This window comes from Cyanistes caeruleus, chromosome 3 (assembly GCF_971803275.1).
Source record: "Cyanistes caeruleus chromosome 3, bCyaCae1.hap1.1, whole genome shotgun sequence".
Taxonomy (NCBI): Eukaryota; Metazoa; Chordata; class Aves; order Passeriformes; family Paridae; genus Cyanistes; species Cyanistes caeruleus.
Window position 1 is genome coordinate 32,525,293 of NC_141703.1, and position 19,556 is coordinate 32,544,848.

At 37.2% G+C, this 19,556-nt stretch overlaps 1 protein-coding gene across 4 annotated transcripts in view; it reads left to right on the top strand.

The window, feature by feature from the left end:
* Positions 1 to 19,556, top strand: part of GABRG3 (gamma-aminobutyric acid type A receptor subunit gamma3) — a 290,524-nt gene that overhangs the window by 266,841 nt on the left and 4,127 nt on the right. For 3 of the 4 annotated variants that reach the window (XM_086880630.1, XM_086880631.1, XM_023947311.2), the window contains 3 exons: positions 8,972 to 9,124; positions 14,814 to 15,010; positions 16,498 to 16,527. In XM_086880630.1, coding sequence (XP_086736756.1) covers positions 8,972 to 9,124; positions 14,814 to 15,010; positions 16,498 to 16,527 — 380 coding nt within the window. The remainder of the gene's footprint in view (positions 1 to 8,971; positions 9,125 to 14,813; positions 15,011 to 16,497; positions 16,528 to 19,556) is intronic. The other variant, XM_086880632.1, reaches the window with a different exon arrangement.

Consider the following 19,556-nt stretch of genomic DNA (forward strand, 5'->3'; position numbering starts at 1 on the left):
CCATGCTTACTTTAGAAAAAGCTCATACCATTCAGAAAGTGCTAAATAATCACCACAGTCTCTTTCAGAACATGGCATGACCAACAGGGAAGGGCTTCCAAGAGTGAAATACTCTGAAAAGCTACCCACAAGAGCATACATTAGGGACAGTTGAGGTGGAGTAGATGTCAGTACAGATAGAAAGAAACAGGCTACTCCATTCTATGATTATATAAAAGATGTCATAGTCATTTAATACAGTGATAATGTTTGAGGATAAGGCCAAACTCATGAACATTTTTTCTTAAGCAAAAAGAATATCAGGTCAAGCAAAACAGGTTTGTTTTTTTTTTTTGTTTGAGGTTTTCCTTTATTTAATGTGTAAAAATAAATTCCAAGGAAGTAAAAGAAAGCATTTTATTTGAAAATGTTAACATTTGGCTAATTAAAAACAATTTCAACTGGTTTGGGAATTACAAGTCCACCAAATCCAGTCCTGTGGGACTGTGTAAAAAATGTCAGCACAAATGGGCTTCCTTCCACAAAAAAACTGCTCTTTTGAGTAAGAATTTCAATACTAGAAACAAATGAAAAGTGGTCAGCATTGACAGATATCACGAAACTGTGGGCTCTCAATGCTTTTTAAGAGCAAAGTGGAAGTGAGAGTCATTAATGTTGTGTATCCTCAGATGTGCTACAGTATTTGATGCTCTATGGAGTGTGAAAAAATATTCTGTTCAAAAAGCATTGCACAGCTCATCAATAAACCCTCTCAGGAAAAGATTCCTACATAAAAGACATTAATTTTCACTCTGATCATTCATCTGCTCTCACTGACATTGGCAGCTATGGTAATTTATTATTGTTTTTACTTAATTTGCTACTGTTCACTTCTATTCTTCAAACACAAAAGAAAACCTATGTATGGAAAATAGCAAGATTTCTTAAGAATAGTGAGTAATGGATCATGCCATACTGCACTGTATTTGTATATTGATTTTCTCTCAGATTGATACATTAATTCAAATAGAGATTATGTGTGCAACTTTTCTACTGATAAGGCAGAAATTGAACTGGACTGGTAATCATGGATCAAAGTCTGCTTATGATATTATACATTTTTATTCCCATTATGTGGCTGGATGAAACTGCATTTTTTGAAGGATTTTACAATATTACTTATACATTACAACAGCCAAATTAAAATCCCTTTGTTTTCAGTGGTTCCATATTTCAAAGAATACATGAAATGATACTTCATGTTGCAAAATGAAAATGTCATTATGTTTAAAGTTAATAGGCCTGAACATCTTGAAAGCAATTCTGTTGCTCACAGTACCTCACAGATGAATAACATGCTGCAGGTCCACATGGCTTAGTGGGAGGAGAACTTTATATACAGTAGTTATGACTGGGAAAACAGAATTGCTGTATTAGACAGGACAGCTTACATAATATATAAACATGTAAGTATACAAATAAAAAGAGTCTTGATCATGCCACCAAATGCTAAAATAGTAGTTATTTTTTTTTCCAAATCTTCTATTCTTTGAATTTATTCTGTATTTATGGACCTTGATCCATCTCCTGAGTATGTTTAAAGTATCCCAGACACTTAACAGCAAATATGGTATACGGAGAGTGAAATGATTGCAGTTGAATCAAAAGTAACTCTCTTTGAAACTGTCAGTGTCAACTGTCAATGGCACATAAAGGATTGTATAGGGTATAAGAAATACTGACTAATAGGTTTCAAATTACTTTGGTACACAATTAATTTAAGTCTTAAGAAATTGTGTCTTTTGCTTATCTAATTTCAGTCCTTCATGAAAAGTTCCAGTATATAACATATGTATGCCAGTGTTTCTGGGGGAAATAATGGTCAAGATAAAGAAGATAGAACTTTGAACAAATCCAGTTATTTTCCAGATTCAATAATAAATTCCAAAATCAAAGGATGTAATAACTTTATGTGCTGAAAATATAGTCATTACCTTTTAAAAGAAGGCTTTTTAAGTTCATCTAAAAAACCTATCATTTTACAAAACTATTTTGAAAATGCTGCTTGCATCAAAGAAAACAAAAGTTCAGCATCCAAGGAAGAACTAACAGAAAAATGAAATTATTTGATAGTGATAAAAATATGGATAGCCTCAAGTAAAATTATTTTTCTTGGTATTATATTCTTCATATTACACAAGGCAATAAACCCAACATAATATCTTGTGGATCTACCAGGTTAGGAAGTCATCTTGGTTTAACCTGACTTTAAAAATTCTTTTGCCTTGAGACAAGCGGATCTGGTCTTTGATTTTCACATTATAATCTAAAAATATTTATTATGCATGCTAATATATATGTGTATACTTATAATTAAACATGATTTCTACAGGCACAAAAGGTGCTATTAGGGTTAGTTGGTGTTTTGAGGCTTTTTTCCACTGTGTATTGATACAGTAATTTGTCTATGATAAAGGGAAATTTTAGCAATGATTTCACATCACGGTATGAATGTATTTCTGAAAAATTTGCTTTTCAAGTGTAAGAGCTGAAAGGCAAATCTGGGCTACACTGCCTTAATACATGCACACACACACACACCAGAGACACATCCTGATAACACCAAAGGCAATTATGACCTCAAACCCGAAGATCTTTGGAACACAGAAAGCTTTTTTGATCTATTGCCTAAGATCTTTGCCTGTGACTAGACATCTAGTCACATTTCTACTATGGCAATGCATAATGACACCTCTGAAGCCCTGTACACATTTTTTGTGAGGTTAAACATGCAGCTTAAGCAGAAATGTATTAGTGTAGCAGTGCCTGCTACCACTCCAAGAACACTTACTTGAGATAAGGTGTAAACATCATTCTCTGCTGTACACATGCTCCCACCCAAGCACAATATCTAGGTGTCACTATGGAATACCTAAATGCCAAAGCAGCATAGGGGAGTCTAAGACCAACCCTTAAGTGACAGCACGACCTTGAACATTTTGTTCTTCCTTTTGTCTTGGAAGCATTTGTTCTAGACTACTGTGGAGAAAAAATTGTTCCCACCAATGAAAACTCTTTGTGGACTGACCCATTTTGGAGTCAGAATAAGCCTGCAATAAGTCCTCAGCATTTCTTCATTATTTATAATGATGCTGAAAAAGATAAAGGCACTTTCATGACTCTCATTTGTCCTACGCTTTTGTTCAAAAGAACTGCAAAATCCTGTTTTCACCCTTGTCTCTTTTGTCTTAATAATAGCTCATTTTGGAGTCATAACCACCTATACATACATAAAACTCTTCCTTCTACCATTTTGTAGCTTTTTTGGATCTTCCAAAATTGAAAATTGTTCCATACCTGGCTGGAGATAAAGTCATGTTAGGATGGGATACCAGCTCTTAAGACAGACTGGCTGATGAAGTATTAATTGTAGGCAGTGTAAATGAAGAAATCACAATCCATCTTTCTTTTTTCTTAGTAGTTCTAGTAAGAAGATAGCTTGACCCTCCACAAGGAATATCTCTGAGGTATAGGGATGAAGGCCTGGGATGTGAAAAGAGCTAGTTCACATGACTCTTCCATCTGATTTTTAATCATAGAGTCATAGAATCACAGAATGGCTTGTTGCAAATGACATGACAAGATCATCTTGTTCCAACCCCATTGCCATGGTCAGGGACACCTTGCACCACACCAGGTTGATCAGATCTCCATTCAGCCTAGCCTTGAACTCTCCCAGGGACAGGGCACCCACAACTTCACCGGGCAACCTTTTTTCAGTGCCTCACCACCTTCACGGCAAAGAATTTTTCCTAATATCGAATCCAATAGTGCTCTCTTTCATTTTGAATCCATTCCCACTTGTTCCGTCACTACACGCTCTTGAAAAGATTCTCCATTTTTCTTGTAGGCTACCTTCAGGTATTGGAAAGCTGCAATTAGGTCTTCTGAAGCCTTCTCTTCCCCAGGCTGAGCAATCCTCATTATCTAAATTAGGCAGGGTTGGGTTTTGTAGCACTGCCTGTGCTTCTGCCTGACTTTGAACTGAGATATTCTTTCCAGCCAGTGCAGAATCTGGAGCCATGTCTTGAACCTGAAACTTGCACATTCCTGGCTGGCACCAGCACTGCCACAGTAGATTCACTTCCAATTACACATGTATCTCTTCCAATAAACCTCTCTGGTGAACATTTTGCAGAAACTTCTGTACATACTGAGTACAAAACTTTCAGCTTACTAAGAAAGAAGAGAAACTTAGCCCAGGAAATAAAAAAATGGAGCTCTGGGAAGCAAAGATCAGAAAACAGGTTCAGGGTGACATGAATAGTTAATGGCAAGAGTAAATAAGGTCTTTTCTTGGCTTCCAATAGAAAAAATAAAAAAGCACTGAAGACTGGAAAGTTAGCTTGCTTGCTATTAAGTAAATTTGATTTATTAAGATAATGAGGAAGATGATTCAGTCTCTGTGGTCTTGCTGATCAACAAAGTAATACTTGTGGCACATTGTGTGACTCCTCATTTTAATGACTGGGGCCTTCTTCTGAAACCAGACTCTTGTAGTAATATGGATGAACTCTGGCATCCTCATTATTCTGAAGTTCTAGTGATGGACACTTGGCATGTAACCTTCATTCACATGCTGAATTTGCTCTGTGTATGCATTGTACCTTCATATTTCAGTCTTTGAAGATTTAATAATTTTTATCATTTTTCTAAGTTAATTTTCAGCCTCAGAGTATAATGGAAGGATGAATGAAAATGTGACATAAGATAGCATAGTGTAGTTTGAGTAAAAAAATTATTTACAGTATATAATTTATTATTTTTTAAAATTTATTTCTTATTAATTAAATAATCGGTTGCATTCTGTCTAACATTTTACCTTCAAGGGAGCCATTCTTGGTGCAACATAGGCAAAATTCTAGCAATTCAGGCCAACAGACTCTTAGTCTTCAAAAGTAAAAAAAAAAAAAAAAAAAAATTGCTGTAGTTTAATTTTGTTCATTAAAATCCACAGTGGTTATTACATGGGAAATCATTATTTTTCTAAACAGTGTCCTACTTTCAAACTAGAAACTTAGGCTAATAGAAATCCTATGGGTCACAGCCAGCAGTCGTCTTGGTTTCATGGGAAGCATTGCTACACTATTTCAATTATTCCAGATTTGTTGCCTAAAGGTGCACATTTTGCTCCCTTTATAGAAAACTGATCGTGGTCTACTTTGCCTCGAGATCATTTTCAATACTTCAGTGAACTGATGGTTGATCATTCAGTTCAAAGTTAGTTTGCCTTCCTGGGAATATTATTTAAGTCATTAAAAGGTAGAATTCCTCTCTGGGTTTAAAAATGAAGTTCCTTGGTATTATCTATTCCAGTGGTCCTTTGCTAGGCAACCACTGTGTGATTACTTTTAAACCAAGTGCACAGGTTTAATGACATGCAGTTTGGAAGGAGATTTTTCCCATCTGCCTGCACTGCAGAACTTAGTCATACAATGAGCCCCAGCTTCCCTTCCATCAGTGGCAGTAGCAGCAGGTGGAGCTCTGAAGGCTCCCAAAGGTGCAAGGAGACACTGAGCAGAGCTCTTGAAAGTTTTTCCCTTCTCTGGATTGTGCATGACTGCAGGATGGACAGAATGAATTGTATCCCAGAAGAGAGAGGAGTCTTTCAAAAGAGAGGAGAGTTTCTTTGCACAGATTATTTTGTGCATAAAGAGAAAGAAATATATGCACCATGGCTACTTTTCTTCCATGTGCACGCAATGCTTTCAGATACATACAGAATATTTACTTCTGGAAGGAATATTGTGAAGAATAATATCATCATCATCATTGTCAGCAGCAGCATGCAGTTTGGAGTAGTGCAATAAGAAAAGTAGCCACAGCACATACTCTTGCATGTAATGTGGCTCTTGAATGTAATGAGAGAACCCAGTATTCTCAATAGAAGTTGACTTGGGTGAGGATAGAACTGAAGTGGTAATTTAGCTGAACATTTTAATTTACCATATCTATTAAAAGAGGGAGGGAGGGAGGGAGGGAGGGAGGGAGGGAGGGAGGGAGGGAGGCCGGAAGGCAGGAAGGCAGGAAGGCAGGAAGGCAGGAAGGCAGGCAGGAAGGCAGGCAGGAAGGCAGGGAGGCAGGAAGGCAGGCAGGCAGGAAGGCAGGAAGGCAGGCAGGAAGGAAGGCAGGCAGGCAGGAAGGAAGGCAGGCAGGCAGGAAGGAAGGCAGGCAGGCAGGAAGGCAGGCAGGAAGGCAGGAAGGAAGGCAGGAAGGAAATAATTTAGGAAAATACCTAAAATACTCTTTTAAAACATCAAGAAGGTCATTACATTTAAATAAAATAACCTTAGCATCTTCGCAGGAGTAGCCCGATTTAGCTCTCACCATGGAATCAAGGGCTGTGGGTAACTCCTTGTATGATCTGCAAATATCTACAATGTTTTTGTCCATATCTCAGACCCTTGCTATTATTTTTTAATCACAGGAGAGAAATGGAAATGTTTTGAATACATTCACCTTCTAAAATGTGCCTCTAAAGCAGATAAGACAAACCATATACTGAAAGTACCAATTTCTTTTCATTTCAAGTGTAGAAAGGATGCCACACTGTGCACGTCATCTGTAGAATTTGCCTTCTAGACGTCTAAAATCACAGGAAATGAATCCTGCCTGAAAGACACTAAGTCAGTTAATGACTAATTGTGATGATGGACTCTCTACGTCATTTAAAGTGCCATAATTTTCTCCCAGTCTCATGTTTATCTGGTTTATATTCGTCAAAGGCCTTGGAAAGAGAGACTGTTACTTTCCCAGTATCTACTGCTGTCGCTGCTGTGCTGAGTATCATGACCACACTACTGAGAGAAGCAGTGACCTGTGTGGGTACTGGAATTGTGTGTATTGTTACACACAGTGGAGGTGTGCAGATTGTGCTTGACTTTATACCATTCTCAGGAAGTTTATCCACAAACACACAGTTCAAGATATGGGAACCAAGTTAAGGAAATGGAAAGGCTTGACATGTTTCCTATAGAGTCTTTGATTTCATTTTTTGCTCATTCTTCTACCTTGACAGACAATGTTTGACTCATTAACATTCCTTCCATGCTTTTCAGTTTGTTCATGTCAGTAAAAGCACTGGTTTACACTCCACCTGACTCTTTACAACCGTTTCTATGAAATTATCTTGATTTCTGTGGTGCAAGTCTTTCTTCAGTGAGGCAAACCAGCCAAACAGTAAGCCAGCAGAACCCGTGGTTACTGAGCCACATCAATTCCTTGGTGTCATTCCCTGCACAGAGAAAACTACTGGGGATTGGTGGAATTGCAATAACCCTTAGCCTGTAGAAAAACCCACAAGGCTCCTATGTCATGATGTACTGCAATATCTCCTAGTTGGAACCACAGTGAGCTCTATAAGCACAGCTTCTGAAATGACCTTCCAGTTTCTTGTGGTCACACAGTTTTCACCGACACAATTCTTGTGAAAATGTATGCTTTCATCTAACATTCTAGGCATTATGGAAACTTCCACAAGCTTGTCAGCCTCTTCAAATATATATATGTCAAACTGATGTACTTCACATACAGGAATGTTTCCTATCACACTTTCCCAAATTCCCGCCATCAGATTTTTATTTACCTTTAGTTTTCTAATTTATGACAATTCATTGATTTTATAGAGGTGCTTTGGATGAAAGATATTCTTACTGAGTTAATTTATTTTCTATATAATATTTTGCTGTATTCAGCCACTGTATGAAATGTGTCTGTTTATATGCCCTCTGTTACTAGATGATTAAGCTTTAATTTGCCTCAACTAATAAACCCATTGTGTTTCTGCTTGGGTGAGTTGTATGTACATTCCTTGGGGGATTAATCTTTATATATTTCTAATTTCTTCATTCTTCTGATGGTTTGCTCTAACAGGACAGAGTTACTTAACTACTGCAAATGATGCCTTCTGAAAATATCATACTCTAGAAAGTGAAGGTTTGTAACAAGAAGCCATAAGACTTATTAGGCCAAATCTGATGCAGTCAGACAAAACCACATAAAAATTCTCTGGCATATAAGCTTTCCTTTACATCTGAAATGGAAGCAACCTACTTCAAGTGCAGTACAGAAATCGGTCCCAGTTCAGTTTTATTACTGTTATTCACCATGAGTGTCTGAGAAAGTTAACATCTATGAGGCTGAGAGAGCTGTTAGTAGGGCAGAGGTGATAAGGTCAGTAGCCTCTACTGAGGAGAAAGGGAGGAACAGATTATTATCCCCTGTGGAATCACAAGAGTTAGCAGTAGAGATAGAATAAAAAAAAATCATGTAATGTGTGATAAACTAACCTTCTTACTGACTTCTTGAATGTATGATTTTTACTATACAGCAAAATAATAAACTTTGTGTTCAGACTGACCTTCTGAAAATACCACAAATGGCCACAATGGTTTTGAAATGCCAGCATTGAGTTCTAGTGTCTATAAATGACGTCTTCTGTAAATCCATACTCATGTGCATGTTACATTTGCCATAAAGACCCCTATTTTCAGATTCATATCTCAAAAGAAGATAACGGAAGTCACTCAAACCTGGAATTAGAGCACAGAAGACTGCAGAAGGAAGGATTTTGTGTGTAGTGTTTGCAAAATCTGGTGAATTAAAGTACCTTCACATTTGTGGCCATTGAAGATATCCAGAACTACCAAGTCTGGAAATTCAGCATGGCTTTCAAAACTTTATTCATCCAGAATGATTGCTGAGAAGCTCTGTCTGTCCAATACATAATTTCCACAGAGATCTAAAACTTAAGGCTGTTAGAATGGCAAGGTTTACTTAAATTTCACATGAGGATTACTGTGCAGATGCTGCTGAAACTCTAAAAAATATTTCATATGCAGTGTTTTTATGAAAGTTAAAATATTATCAGGTCAGTGAAGAACTGTCTGTATCCCATTACAATGTGAATTTCCTTTTTGTGCTATTATTGCAGGTGATTATGTAGTCATGACTATATACTTCGACTTAAGTAGAAGAATGGGATACTTTACTATACAAACATACATTCCCTGTATATTAACAGTTGTTCTTTCCTGGGTATCCTTTTGGATCAAAAAAGATGCCACACCAGCAAGAACAGCATTAGGTAAGTTGTTAATAATTCCCTTTTCTGATGTTCCTACACTAATATTTGAAAATGTCAACTTCCTTTCAAAGAGACCACTAGGTACACACTTTGGATTATTACTACTACACCTCGCAGAACCAGATCTACTTATTACTGAGACTGCTGGGTTTTTTCCTGTAACAAGGTAATTAAAAGTAAACTAATCTGACCCTTTGGATGACACTACCACCTATTTTGCATAAAACTCTTGAATTAATGTCTGTCTCCTTGTTCGCACCATGACATTTTTGAAGAATTAATTAATTGCACTGCTGGCTTCCTTCCCATCTGTAACTCTCCCCCACTGGGCATTATGTCTTATATATACAGAAAACTGTGGGATATAATAATATTAACACATGCAAATTGTTTTTGCTTGCATGCTTGAAGTTAAGCTTCACACTGGGTGTATTGATATTTTTTATAGATTGTGGAGATTTATGCTGGTTGAGGTTTTCCAGAAACCCATGGGTCAGGACCAGCATGTGCATTTGGACACTGTGCTTTAGCATACACTTAGAAATGTTGACTTCAACTTGGAAATTTTTTCTAATATCTATACAAAAACCTGCAGGGTTTAGGGGTATGTAACAGCCAATTATATGTAAACAGAACCAAAGGAAAAAAAACAATTCCTTAGTTCAGATTGTGGTTTCCAGGTCTGCCCATATGAACTGATTCAGAAACCTCTGAAACCAGTCTAGGAAAAAAGGGTAGCCTATGTCAAAGTTTGCATATCTGTTTTCAACCATTCCCAGCTATTCACTGCATCCTCCTGCTGGAGTTTGTTAAAATGTAGGCCCATTTTTCTGAGGTTATTTTACAGGAAAGGAATATTTAGTCCTCAATCCCTCCATGTGAGTGCCAAAGGGCCAGAACACCGCAGCTCCAGCAACAGGATGGACACAATGACCCACAGTTATTCTGTTATCCAGTAACACCTCCAGGACAGCAAAAAGACCATACACAGGTCAGGACAGAGCAGCTTACAAATGCCTGTTCCTGCCTATGTAGACTTGCCTCTGATAGCCAGAAAATTGAGCAATAGGTCTTAAGTATACTTCTCCACTGAACTCTTAAATTGAACTCTTTTCTTAAATTGGGTGACTCAGGGGAGGTAAGGAAAGACTGGCTGTTCTCCATCTGTTTTTAAAAGGAAGTCTAAAGTGGGGAGTGACATAGCATCCAGTTGGGTAATCCTTCTTAATGCAGAAGAAAAAAGGGACAAAAGACATCTAACACTTTGAATTATTGATTTGCTATAAGCATTTTTCATATCCTGTACCTAAGGGTGGTTCCTCACACCACACATCTAATTTTTTCAAATAATTAGACACAGAAGTAGATCACTAATCACCAATGTGTGACTCTCCACCTCACCCCTCAGTCAGCAGGAAGTTCAGAGAAAAAATGTATTCAGATACTGAAGTCATAAATTTGGCATAAGAGCATAAAAATGAGTTGTTCCGAGGCTCTACTCTATGGATGTCATGACTCACTCCTAAAACTCTGAGAATTTAATTTTATAGGCTTAGATATAACTTTTTTAAAAGTAAAGTCAAGTATATATGGGTCACTTCTTTTGTGCACAGAATCCTGGGCTCCCAAATTGACAATGGCCTGTTAACTCCTGGGACGCAGTAAGCCGAAAAGCAAAAGCTCCCATTTTGCTGTAGACCTGCATGTGTGTAATGCAACTTATAAATCCATCCAAGCAGCAACACACATCCACATCTAGATAGTGGCACATGGTAAAATTGTGAGTAATGCAGCCAAAGGCAAACTGCTGAAATTGTCCTGCTAATTAGTTGAAATTAATCATAGAGATTCTGTGCAACAAACCTTCTTCAAGTATAGCTGCAATAATACAAAGGACTGGCACCAGGGAAATATTTCACTCTCTGGAATTAATGATTAATTTCCAGTTATTGGCAACTACTCACAGTTACATGAAGGACAGGTTTTATTCCTTTCTGAATAATGCTTACTAATATATTTCCACAATGGGGGAAAAAAAATAAATAATTCGGGTTTGGGACCATAAGTATTCTTTCAGCAGTACCGTTCAGAGGTATTAAAGCATTCTTTAAAAACTTGGTATTATAGTCCCCTTTTTACATGCACTTTGAGGTACTAAGGCCCAGACTGGCAACAAGACTAACTCCAGGCCACCTGAAGAGTCAGTGGGAAAATGGAAGTAAACTTTGAGTACTGGATGAGAACTGAGTTTTTGATCCTGAGTTATTCTGCTCTTCATTCAGAGAGGAAAAAAAAATGTCTCTCCACAGTTTCTGCTTGTCTCCAGTCATCCAAATTATCTCAGAATGATCTAAGAGGCAACTTTTCCCTGAAGAAAAGTTATAATCTGAAAAAGAATAGGTTATTTTCATTGAATATGGAGGGAATTAATTCAAACTGAAGCTTTTATCCAGTTTCCCTGTACTTTTTTTTTAAATGGGTATAATATGTAATAGGACCAGGCAGTTTCTACAGAGCAAGATCAAGCTGCAGTTTAAAAAGATACAGTGGGTATCAAGGCCAGCAGTGTGTTGATGTAAAAAAAGATACAGATCGTATTTAATAAAAAAGGAACATTGCTTTCCTTGCCATTTCATCTTTACTTCATTCACTAGAAAACTAAGAAAGTATTCAAAACAGCTGACAGACCAGAAAGATGGAGATTTAACTTCATGAACAAGTGATGGCATGAATGAAAACAGGAGACAATTCCTCAAGAAACTAAGAAAAACATAACCAACATAACCTCAAGAAACTAAGAAAAAATTAACTTTGCTGACCAAAGAGTTTCTAACACTGAAACTTCTGCCACCTCAGTTTGCATATGGTTGTCCAGCAAGCAGATTTCAAGCAGTAATAATTTAAAACAACTGTTTACACCAAAGATCTAAAAGTTAGAGTGTTTTCATGCATTATATATATCTGCATAATTTGATCTCCCAGTCAGCCCTTTCTTTTATATCAAATAGCATTTTTGATATGGGATTTACTGAGAGAATATAACATCCCACAATAGTATTTACACAAAGACTTGTAAGCTTGCACTTACAATTTCTCCCTGAAAATTCTGAAGTCAGGTTACCTCAGAGCTGTCCTTAGGTGATACTAAAATTCTGTTGAAATAGATACTTCAAGAGCACTGTGAATTTCAATAACAGATGTAAAGCTCATTTTGCCATATGGGAATCCACAAAGTAAGAGACTTCACAATTTCATCTGGCAAGACATATGCATTTGAAACCACTCAACAAACTGACTTTCTTTAGCATGAGAGATAAAATGAACTAAGGGTATGGAAACGAGACATTATATTTGGAAATAATGGTGCTGCATTTTACTAATACTTACATATATATATTCTGACTTGTAAATGTACAGAAATACAAAACCGTATCACCTGGTGCACCTTCCTTCTCTTTTCTCTCTATATGTATCCCCATAAACTCATTTTAACATTTTTAAATTTGTGGCTGTATCCTAGATGTACAATTGATACATTAGATAGAATTTTTATCATTTCAAAAACTAAGTGCTTGTTTACGATGGGAGCAGGAATCTGGTAGCAAGCATGATTTGAGCTGGTGTTTCACATTCAGGCTTAAGGCATGGATGTAGGATGCAGATGGAGTTGAGAACTTATATATTTCAACTAATTATTTCTTTTTAGCCTTCTAATAAAAAATTGTCCTATCACAGGATGAGTGGGAAATAAAAACTTACATTTGAGTCCAGGTAAACAGGACACTGTATACTGTAATGGAAGAACCCTATAGGTTTTGAGGAAGTTTTTTAAGACAGTGAAATGCCTGAAAGGATGTACATGTAGGTCTGAAAAGGACACTTTTGTGTCAGAAATCTAAATGTGGATTAGGAGGTGTTAAAGAACTTTATTTTATATTGTGGGGTATGTCACAGTCTGGATGTGGTTCTTTTGAAATAAGTGACTCCCAAGGCCTGGGTCAAGGCCATAGAGAACGTGGTTGACCTATAGTTAGTAAGGGTCAAATCAAAGTCAGCGAGTTCACACCTTCTGCAGCTGGGCATTTCTGCAGTTGGCTGCTGTGATGAATGACTAAACACTGTCTTTGAAGCTTTTCTAAAGCATCAGCTGGATACAGAACTGATGTTAAGGGGTCTGGAGAGGTTGCTGGATCATGCCAAGCCCATCTGCTTATACTGGGAGGTGGCATAGATTTCAGGAAAAGGAAATATTTTCCCATAGCTTTTAGATGTCCAAGGCACACACAAAGTCCACACTTTCCACTTCCTACCAGCATTGCTTTCATCTTGGTTATTGACTTGTGATTTTTTTTCAGAAACTTTTTGTTTGTTTGTTTCTGGATAATAGATATATAAGGAATTAAATTAATCATTATTTTTCAAGGTTGAGACACAGGCAATAATTTTTCTTCTGACTTTTCCGGGGACTTTCTGTTAGCTTGAATGGATAAGGTTGTTCCTGTGACTCACTGTAGCCTCTATCAAACTTTACAAGTCAGAGATGGACAATCCTTCATAAAGACAAAGCAGTCAAAAGTAATCCACAGATACTTCTTTCTCTCCAGAGTGCTTTTAGTGAGAAGTTATTTAACTATAAGGCATAATTTCAGTCATTTCTTGCCATTTCTAACACTGTGCACCATTGTGAAACATCATTTAAACTATAAAAATGAAAGATTACCTTATAGCTATGTTCTTTGTTGAGAAGGTTCTCTCTTGAGACTTACTTGTGGGAAAGCTTTATTCCTTTTCCCAAGCCAATAAGAAGGTAGTTTTTTTTCTATTAGAAGACATGGAGTTCATAACAATCTGGGAATGAAAAGACTTCTATTTCTCAGGAATGAAGAGAAATTGTATGAATTACTAGGAGTCAAATAACTTACATGACATAGATTTCATTCTAGCACTGGTTTTATTATTTTGGATATTTCACACTAATCCCATTATATTCACTGTTACTAAACCAATCTCAGAAGTGATGCTTTGTATGCATTAAAAAGGCTGTTTCTGTTAATGTTGCATTTGAAGTTCATATGAGTCTTACTCTGACTGAGCAAGTAACCCTGACATCCTTTACTCAGAAGGAAAATGGCACTGGAGGACTCCCAAGGAAGCAGTGTGTGAACACATACTTTCAGAATCCATGGTCAGATCTTAGCAGACTTATTTTTTTTTCTCCCTCCACTTCATTTTTTTTTTTTTGAGCATTAGATTTTTCCTGAGAGCACTACTACTGTGGAATAGAACCTGTTTCCTTCACTGCTTACTATGTTTCTTGGGCTTATTTTTCTGAGTTTAGTATCTCTTCTGCTTCATACTTTTCTTCAAAAATTTCTTCGGTCTCTCCCTCTCCCTCACCTCCATCTTCAACCTAACTGGGATTGGAAAAAAGAAAAGATGAAGAAAAACATATTGAGAGGCATGGGAATGTCACTTGTGCCAAGATGAAAATAAACAACAGAGTAAATCTTTGTTTACAAAATAGCTTTGTCCCTACTGATGTTATTTTCCATTATTTCTTAATATTACCAAATGAAATTAATTACTTGAGTACACTCTGGATTTCTGTTTTGTATGTTTATAGCCAAAGATTCTTTTGTGATATGGAGAAGTGATGTTGCACACAATTAAATCAAGTTTCTCCCTGCAGGCATCACCACAGTATTGACCATGACAACTTTGAGTACCATCGCAAGAAAGTCATTGCCCCGTGTTTCCTACGTCACTGCCATGGATCTGTTTGTGACTGTATGCTTTCTATTTGTCTTTGCTGCTCTGATGGAGTATGCCACCCTCAACTACTACTCAAGTTGCAGGAAACCAAACTGTACTAAGAAGAAAAAGTCGGTAAGATGGGAGCATTTAAACTTCTTTTCACGTGCAGCTCAGTGAGCAGATAATCATTCAGTTGTAGCCTGAAATCACACGGCACTTCACTCCTCCATGGTTTTCCCAGTGGTGTGATCTGGAAAAGCCTGCAGTAGCAGTAGGAGCAGTTATGTGCCTGCTGAGCAAGGTCTGTTCCTAACAGAAGCAGCCTGCTCACCATGGAGCAGCAACCCTGCCTATGCATCTTTTGTCCTCCAGTTACTGTGCTGGAGTCGGAAAAATCCCCCACTGAAACATTGCACAGCTTGTTATACAAATAAATGCACGTCAATGTATATTCAAATGCATTGCTATTTCATGCCTTAACAGGTCTAGAAATATTTGTGACCAGAATTTCATTGTCTCTGCTGGGAACCAGCATTTAAGCCCTGTGCACAAATGTGCATGTTCCCAAGGACAAAAATGGAGGTTGGTTAAAAAGGTTTTAACCATGGCTCATTTTTGGCCAAAAACCAACTTCCAAGTGTAACACCCAGAAAAACACAAAAGCTATCTGTTTAGAATCAACTAAAACAATCATGCAGGAAGAATTGCCTGGTTTACTTAAAAACCAGCTACGAGAATGAGAGGGGACATTTTAATAAAGAAAGAAATCTCACTGTAAACATACAGAAGGGAGTTGACCACTCAAGATTAGTGATAAATATGTGTTCAAGATAAGTAGTGGAGGTGGATGCCATTGTGTGTCATGGAGGAAATAAGGACATTTGAAATAAGGGCATTTGAAATCAGAAATCAAAGCCAAATAGGAAAAATGTGAAGAAGGAAATTGAGGGGAGAGAAGCCTAAATTTAGGGAATAATAGGTCATGATGTAAAAAGGCATTGAATGGAGAGCTATAGAAAATGATTGAATGAAGAACTAATGACGGAAAAGCTGAAACAAATATGGGATTAGAGAATGTCTAGAAAGCCACAGACTTAGTCAATGACAACTCCACTAAGCCTAAAATATCTTCTTGCAAAAATGCATTGCTCACAAAAGGCAAAAGATTGTTAACAAAAGAAAAGTTTGAGACTGAAATGAACTTGCTAGTGATCAAACTAAAATTGCCATCCTATGGAAAGACTGAATTGAAAAGTCATGAGTATCTTTGTTAGTAGGATGTAATTCCAGACATATGAATGAAGTAGTGAGAAAGCATGCAACATTGACAGGATTTAAATTAACACCAAAAACATGCTCACTTACCTATTGTTCAATCAATAAATAAATTTAATGGCTTGACTAAAGATTTTAAGTCTATGAAAACCAGATGTGCATTCTGCTGAAGTTTCACGCCATTTTCAAGTGTACAGGATATTATCCTGAATATATAGAACACACTGCATGAAGTGTTTTATGCATTTTAGGGCTTGATCCAAGGAATACTACTGAATATAAATGCATGAGAAGCACTAAGTTTGTTTTCTCCTGAATAATTATTTTTTTTATCTTTATTTAAGCTACCTGATGTAAGTTTTGGTCATGTAATGGTAAGTAATTTTCTTTATTCAGGGAGAGAATTGGGGGCATGAATAGATGGTTGACATTTACTTGCACTAATTCCTGAGAGAGCTGTATTGCTGTGTTATGCTTTACCCTGACTTCACTAAAAATATTATTTGCTTTTTTGTTAAAAGGTCAGTTTGCTTTCAGCTATGGCAGAGGAACATATCTGCCTCTTTCTATAAGGACTTTTCAAGTGATATGGGAGGGAGGAGGGTCAAGTATAAAATATTATGTGTTATTTTTACCTCAGAAATATTGTGTATCTGCTTTATATAACACAGAATTTTCTCACTACATTTTATAAGAGAGTAATGAGCATAACTTATGTCATAAACTTCTATGTTTAATTAAGTTTCACAGAAAAATTAATTTATGCATATGCAAAACCTTTAGCAAGCTTTCAGGTGGGTTTTCAAACAAACATGTTGAGCACAGGTAGTTTTACTCTATCTACAAATGGAATATGTGCAGCAGCAATAAAGTTGGAACAGAGAACAAAATTGTGTCTCTAAGTTGTATGAAATCTGAAACTGGAACACCTGCTATGGTATATGCAAATATACTATACACTATGCATTCAGACAGCACGAAGACAGTTTACTGGCTGGTTGAATGGTCTGCCATCAGACAAAAAAGGATAAGACCTAAGACATTGGGGTTTGCCTTTCTTAGGTTGGATATGCTGAAGTTTCTCATTTATAACTGCCAGATCCATGTAATTATCCTATCTTTTTACAAATAATAATATATACTTTTTTCCTATTTTTTAAATACGAGTTCTCTGATGTATTTTAAGACCTCATATAACTTACAGCAAGCATTACATCTATCCACTTTCTACTGCTGCCACTCCCAGGACAGACTTTTCTGAAAGATGAAGTTAACAGAGCACATTTAATGGGTAGCAGCACTTTCCTTTTTCCAATTAAAAGCTATAGGGAAAGATAATTAAAATGATATTAGGGTTTAAAAACCTCTATCTAGAACTAGTCATTCTGATCTGCTTGGAAAGTATCTGCAGCATTTTCAGGTTTTTTACTGAGCTTTTTTTCTTCACCTTAAAATAATTATTGAGCAGGACCTTTGTCTGTACAAAAAAATCTCCCAATTAGAACTTAAATAAGCAATGTCTCTGGCTCTCAAGATATCATTTTGTCCTTTTCAGCTTTGTAGTGGTGATACTTAAAAGGTGAAATTTATTAATATTAGTAAATCCATGTTCAGGTAATCCCAAGACTTTTCTTTACCTCCCAGAAAACACACATATACTTTGTCAGAAATAATATTATTAAACATGTTTAACACTACACCTGAACTGCCTTGTCCAAGGCCCTGGAGAAGTGCCTTGCACAGGCAGACCTCCTGGGCTGGACTGGGATGGTGCCCACTGTGTGTGCACTACTCTCCTCCCAACCAGCTCAGGTGGACACACAGAACACAGGGGGACCATCCACCTTCCCCTTGTACCCTGTCACTTCAGGATCCCTCCTACCTGACAGAGATTAAAACAAACAGAATCATCTCTCCGCATTATTAGGGCAATTATTTTATCTTCTGTCCTGAGCATATAGTTGATATAACAAAACAGCAAAATATCCTAGAGATGAGGAAGTTTCCTTTGCAGAGCCAGAGTACTTTTTTAACTTCATTCACCAAAACCTCTCTGAGCCTTTGTTTTTTTTAACATAAATATTTTAGACAGGCGTGGAAAATTTAAGCTCTTGAGATGGAAATGTTCATAAAGACCTTCAATAAATGTATAGTATTTGACGTAGTGGTATAGCAGAACTCCATGTATAGTCTAGTAATTGTTTTTTCTTTCCAAAGTAGTAGAGTCAAAGGAGATTGCTTGTACAATAATCTTAGACCTTCTTCACATGGCAACACATTGTACGGCTCTGAAACAAGCCACCCGAAACTTCAGCAAAGAGAGAGAAGACCAAACAGGTGTAATTTCTGTCATCTAATCTCAGAGATAAAGTCATTCACAACAAATAGATTTGCAATAATCTGCTTCTAAACAGCAATCTTTTTGCAGTTCACAGCAGAAATTGCCTGAGACATTTTAGCATTTACTTATGATAAAATGAATTGTGTCCAGAATTGACTGGATTCCATAGGGCAGTTGTTCAGGTGTAGATATCTGGGTTGGCAGTGCCAGCATCTAAGTAGAGGGATGCTACATTGTCCTGGGTTAGGGCAAATTTGGAAGAAAACTTCCAAAGGGGTTTCTCTAGAAACCAGATTCAAGGTGCTTCTCCCCCAGCCAGTTCAGGAAAAGATTTCCTTGGAGAAAAGTGGAAGAATATTTATTTAAGAAGTAAAGTATTCACAAGCATAAAAAAATTAATATTGTTAAACAACAAAACCTCTCACTGCTCTGAAGAGATGGCAAATTCAGAAAGTCCTTGTCATGGGTGTAGCTCAGCTCACTCAGTCTCTTATCAGTCCCTTCGGCGCTGGAAAGTGCCGCATCTCACGCCCTGGTGCTCGTGGTGTGAGTTCCCAGTGTTTGTCTGGATTTTCAGCCCAGAGCATGGATGAAGAGTTCCAAGAAAAAGAAAAGCCAGAGTCCGGGAACTTCTCTGCCTCACCTAGCTAAAAGCAAAGGAGAGCTCTCTCCCACTGCTCGTGTGTAGACAGCACAGTCATGAGAAGGATGCAGGGAGCGAGTGCAGTTTCTGCAAACAAACTGCGGCCTCTTCTCCCCACCTTCGCTCTCAGAACCAGCCTTAAAGGTGCAGAACTTAACATCCAGCAGAAACAGAACAGGTGACTGGGGATAAAAGCATCATTAAGTCACCCTAGGACGCACATCAAGTTCTTAGCTCAGGAACCAGCATTTTTAATCAGATGGGTAATACTACAGCATGCCAAACCAAAGATTTGTAGAAAATCAATTAAATCAATGTAAAAAGGAAAAATTTCCACTGAGGCACATCAGTCATATCACCAATGTTTTCCCCATCCAGAAGGAAAGTTTTCAGTCACTCCCTAACACCTTCAGCAGGAA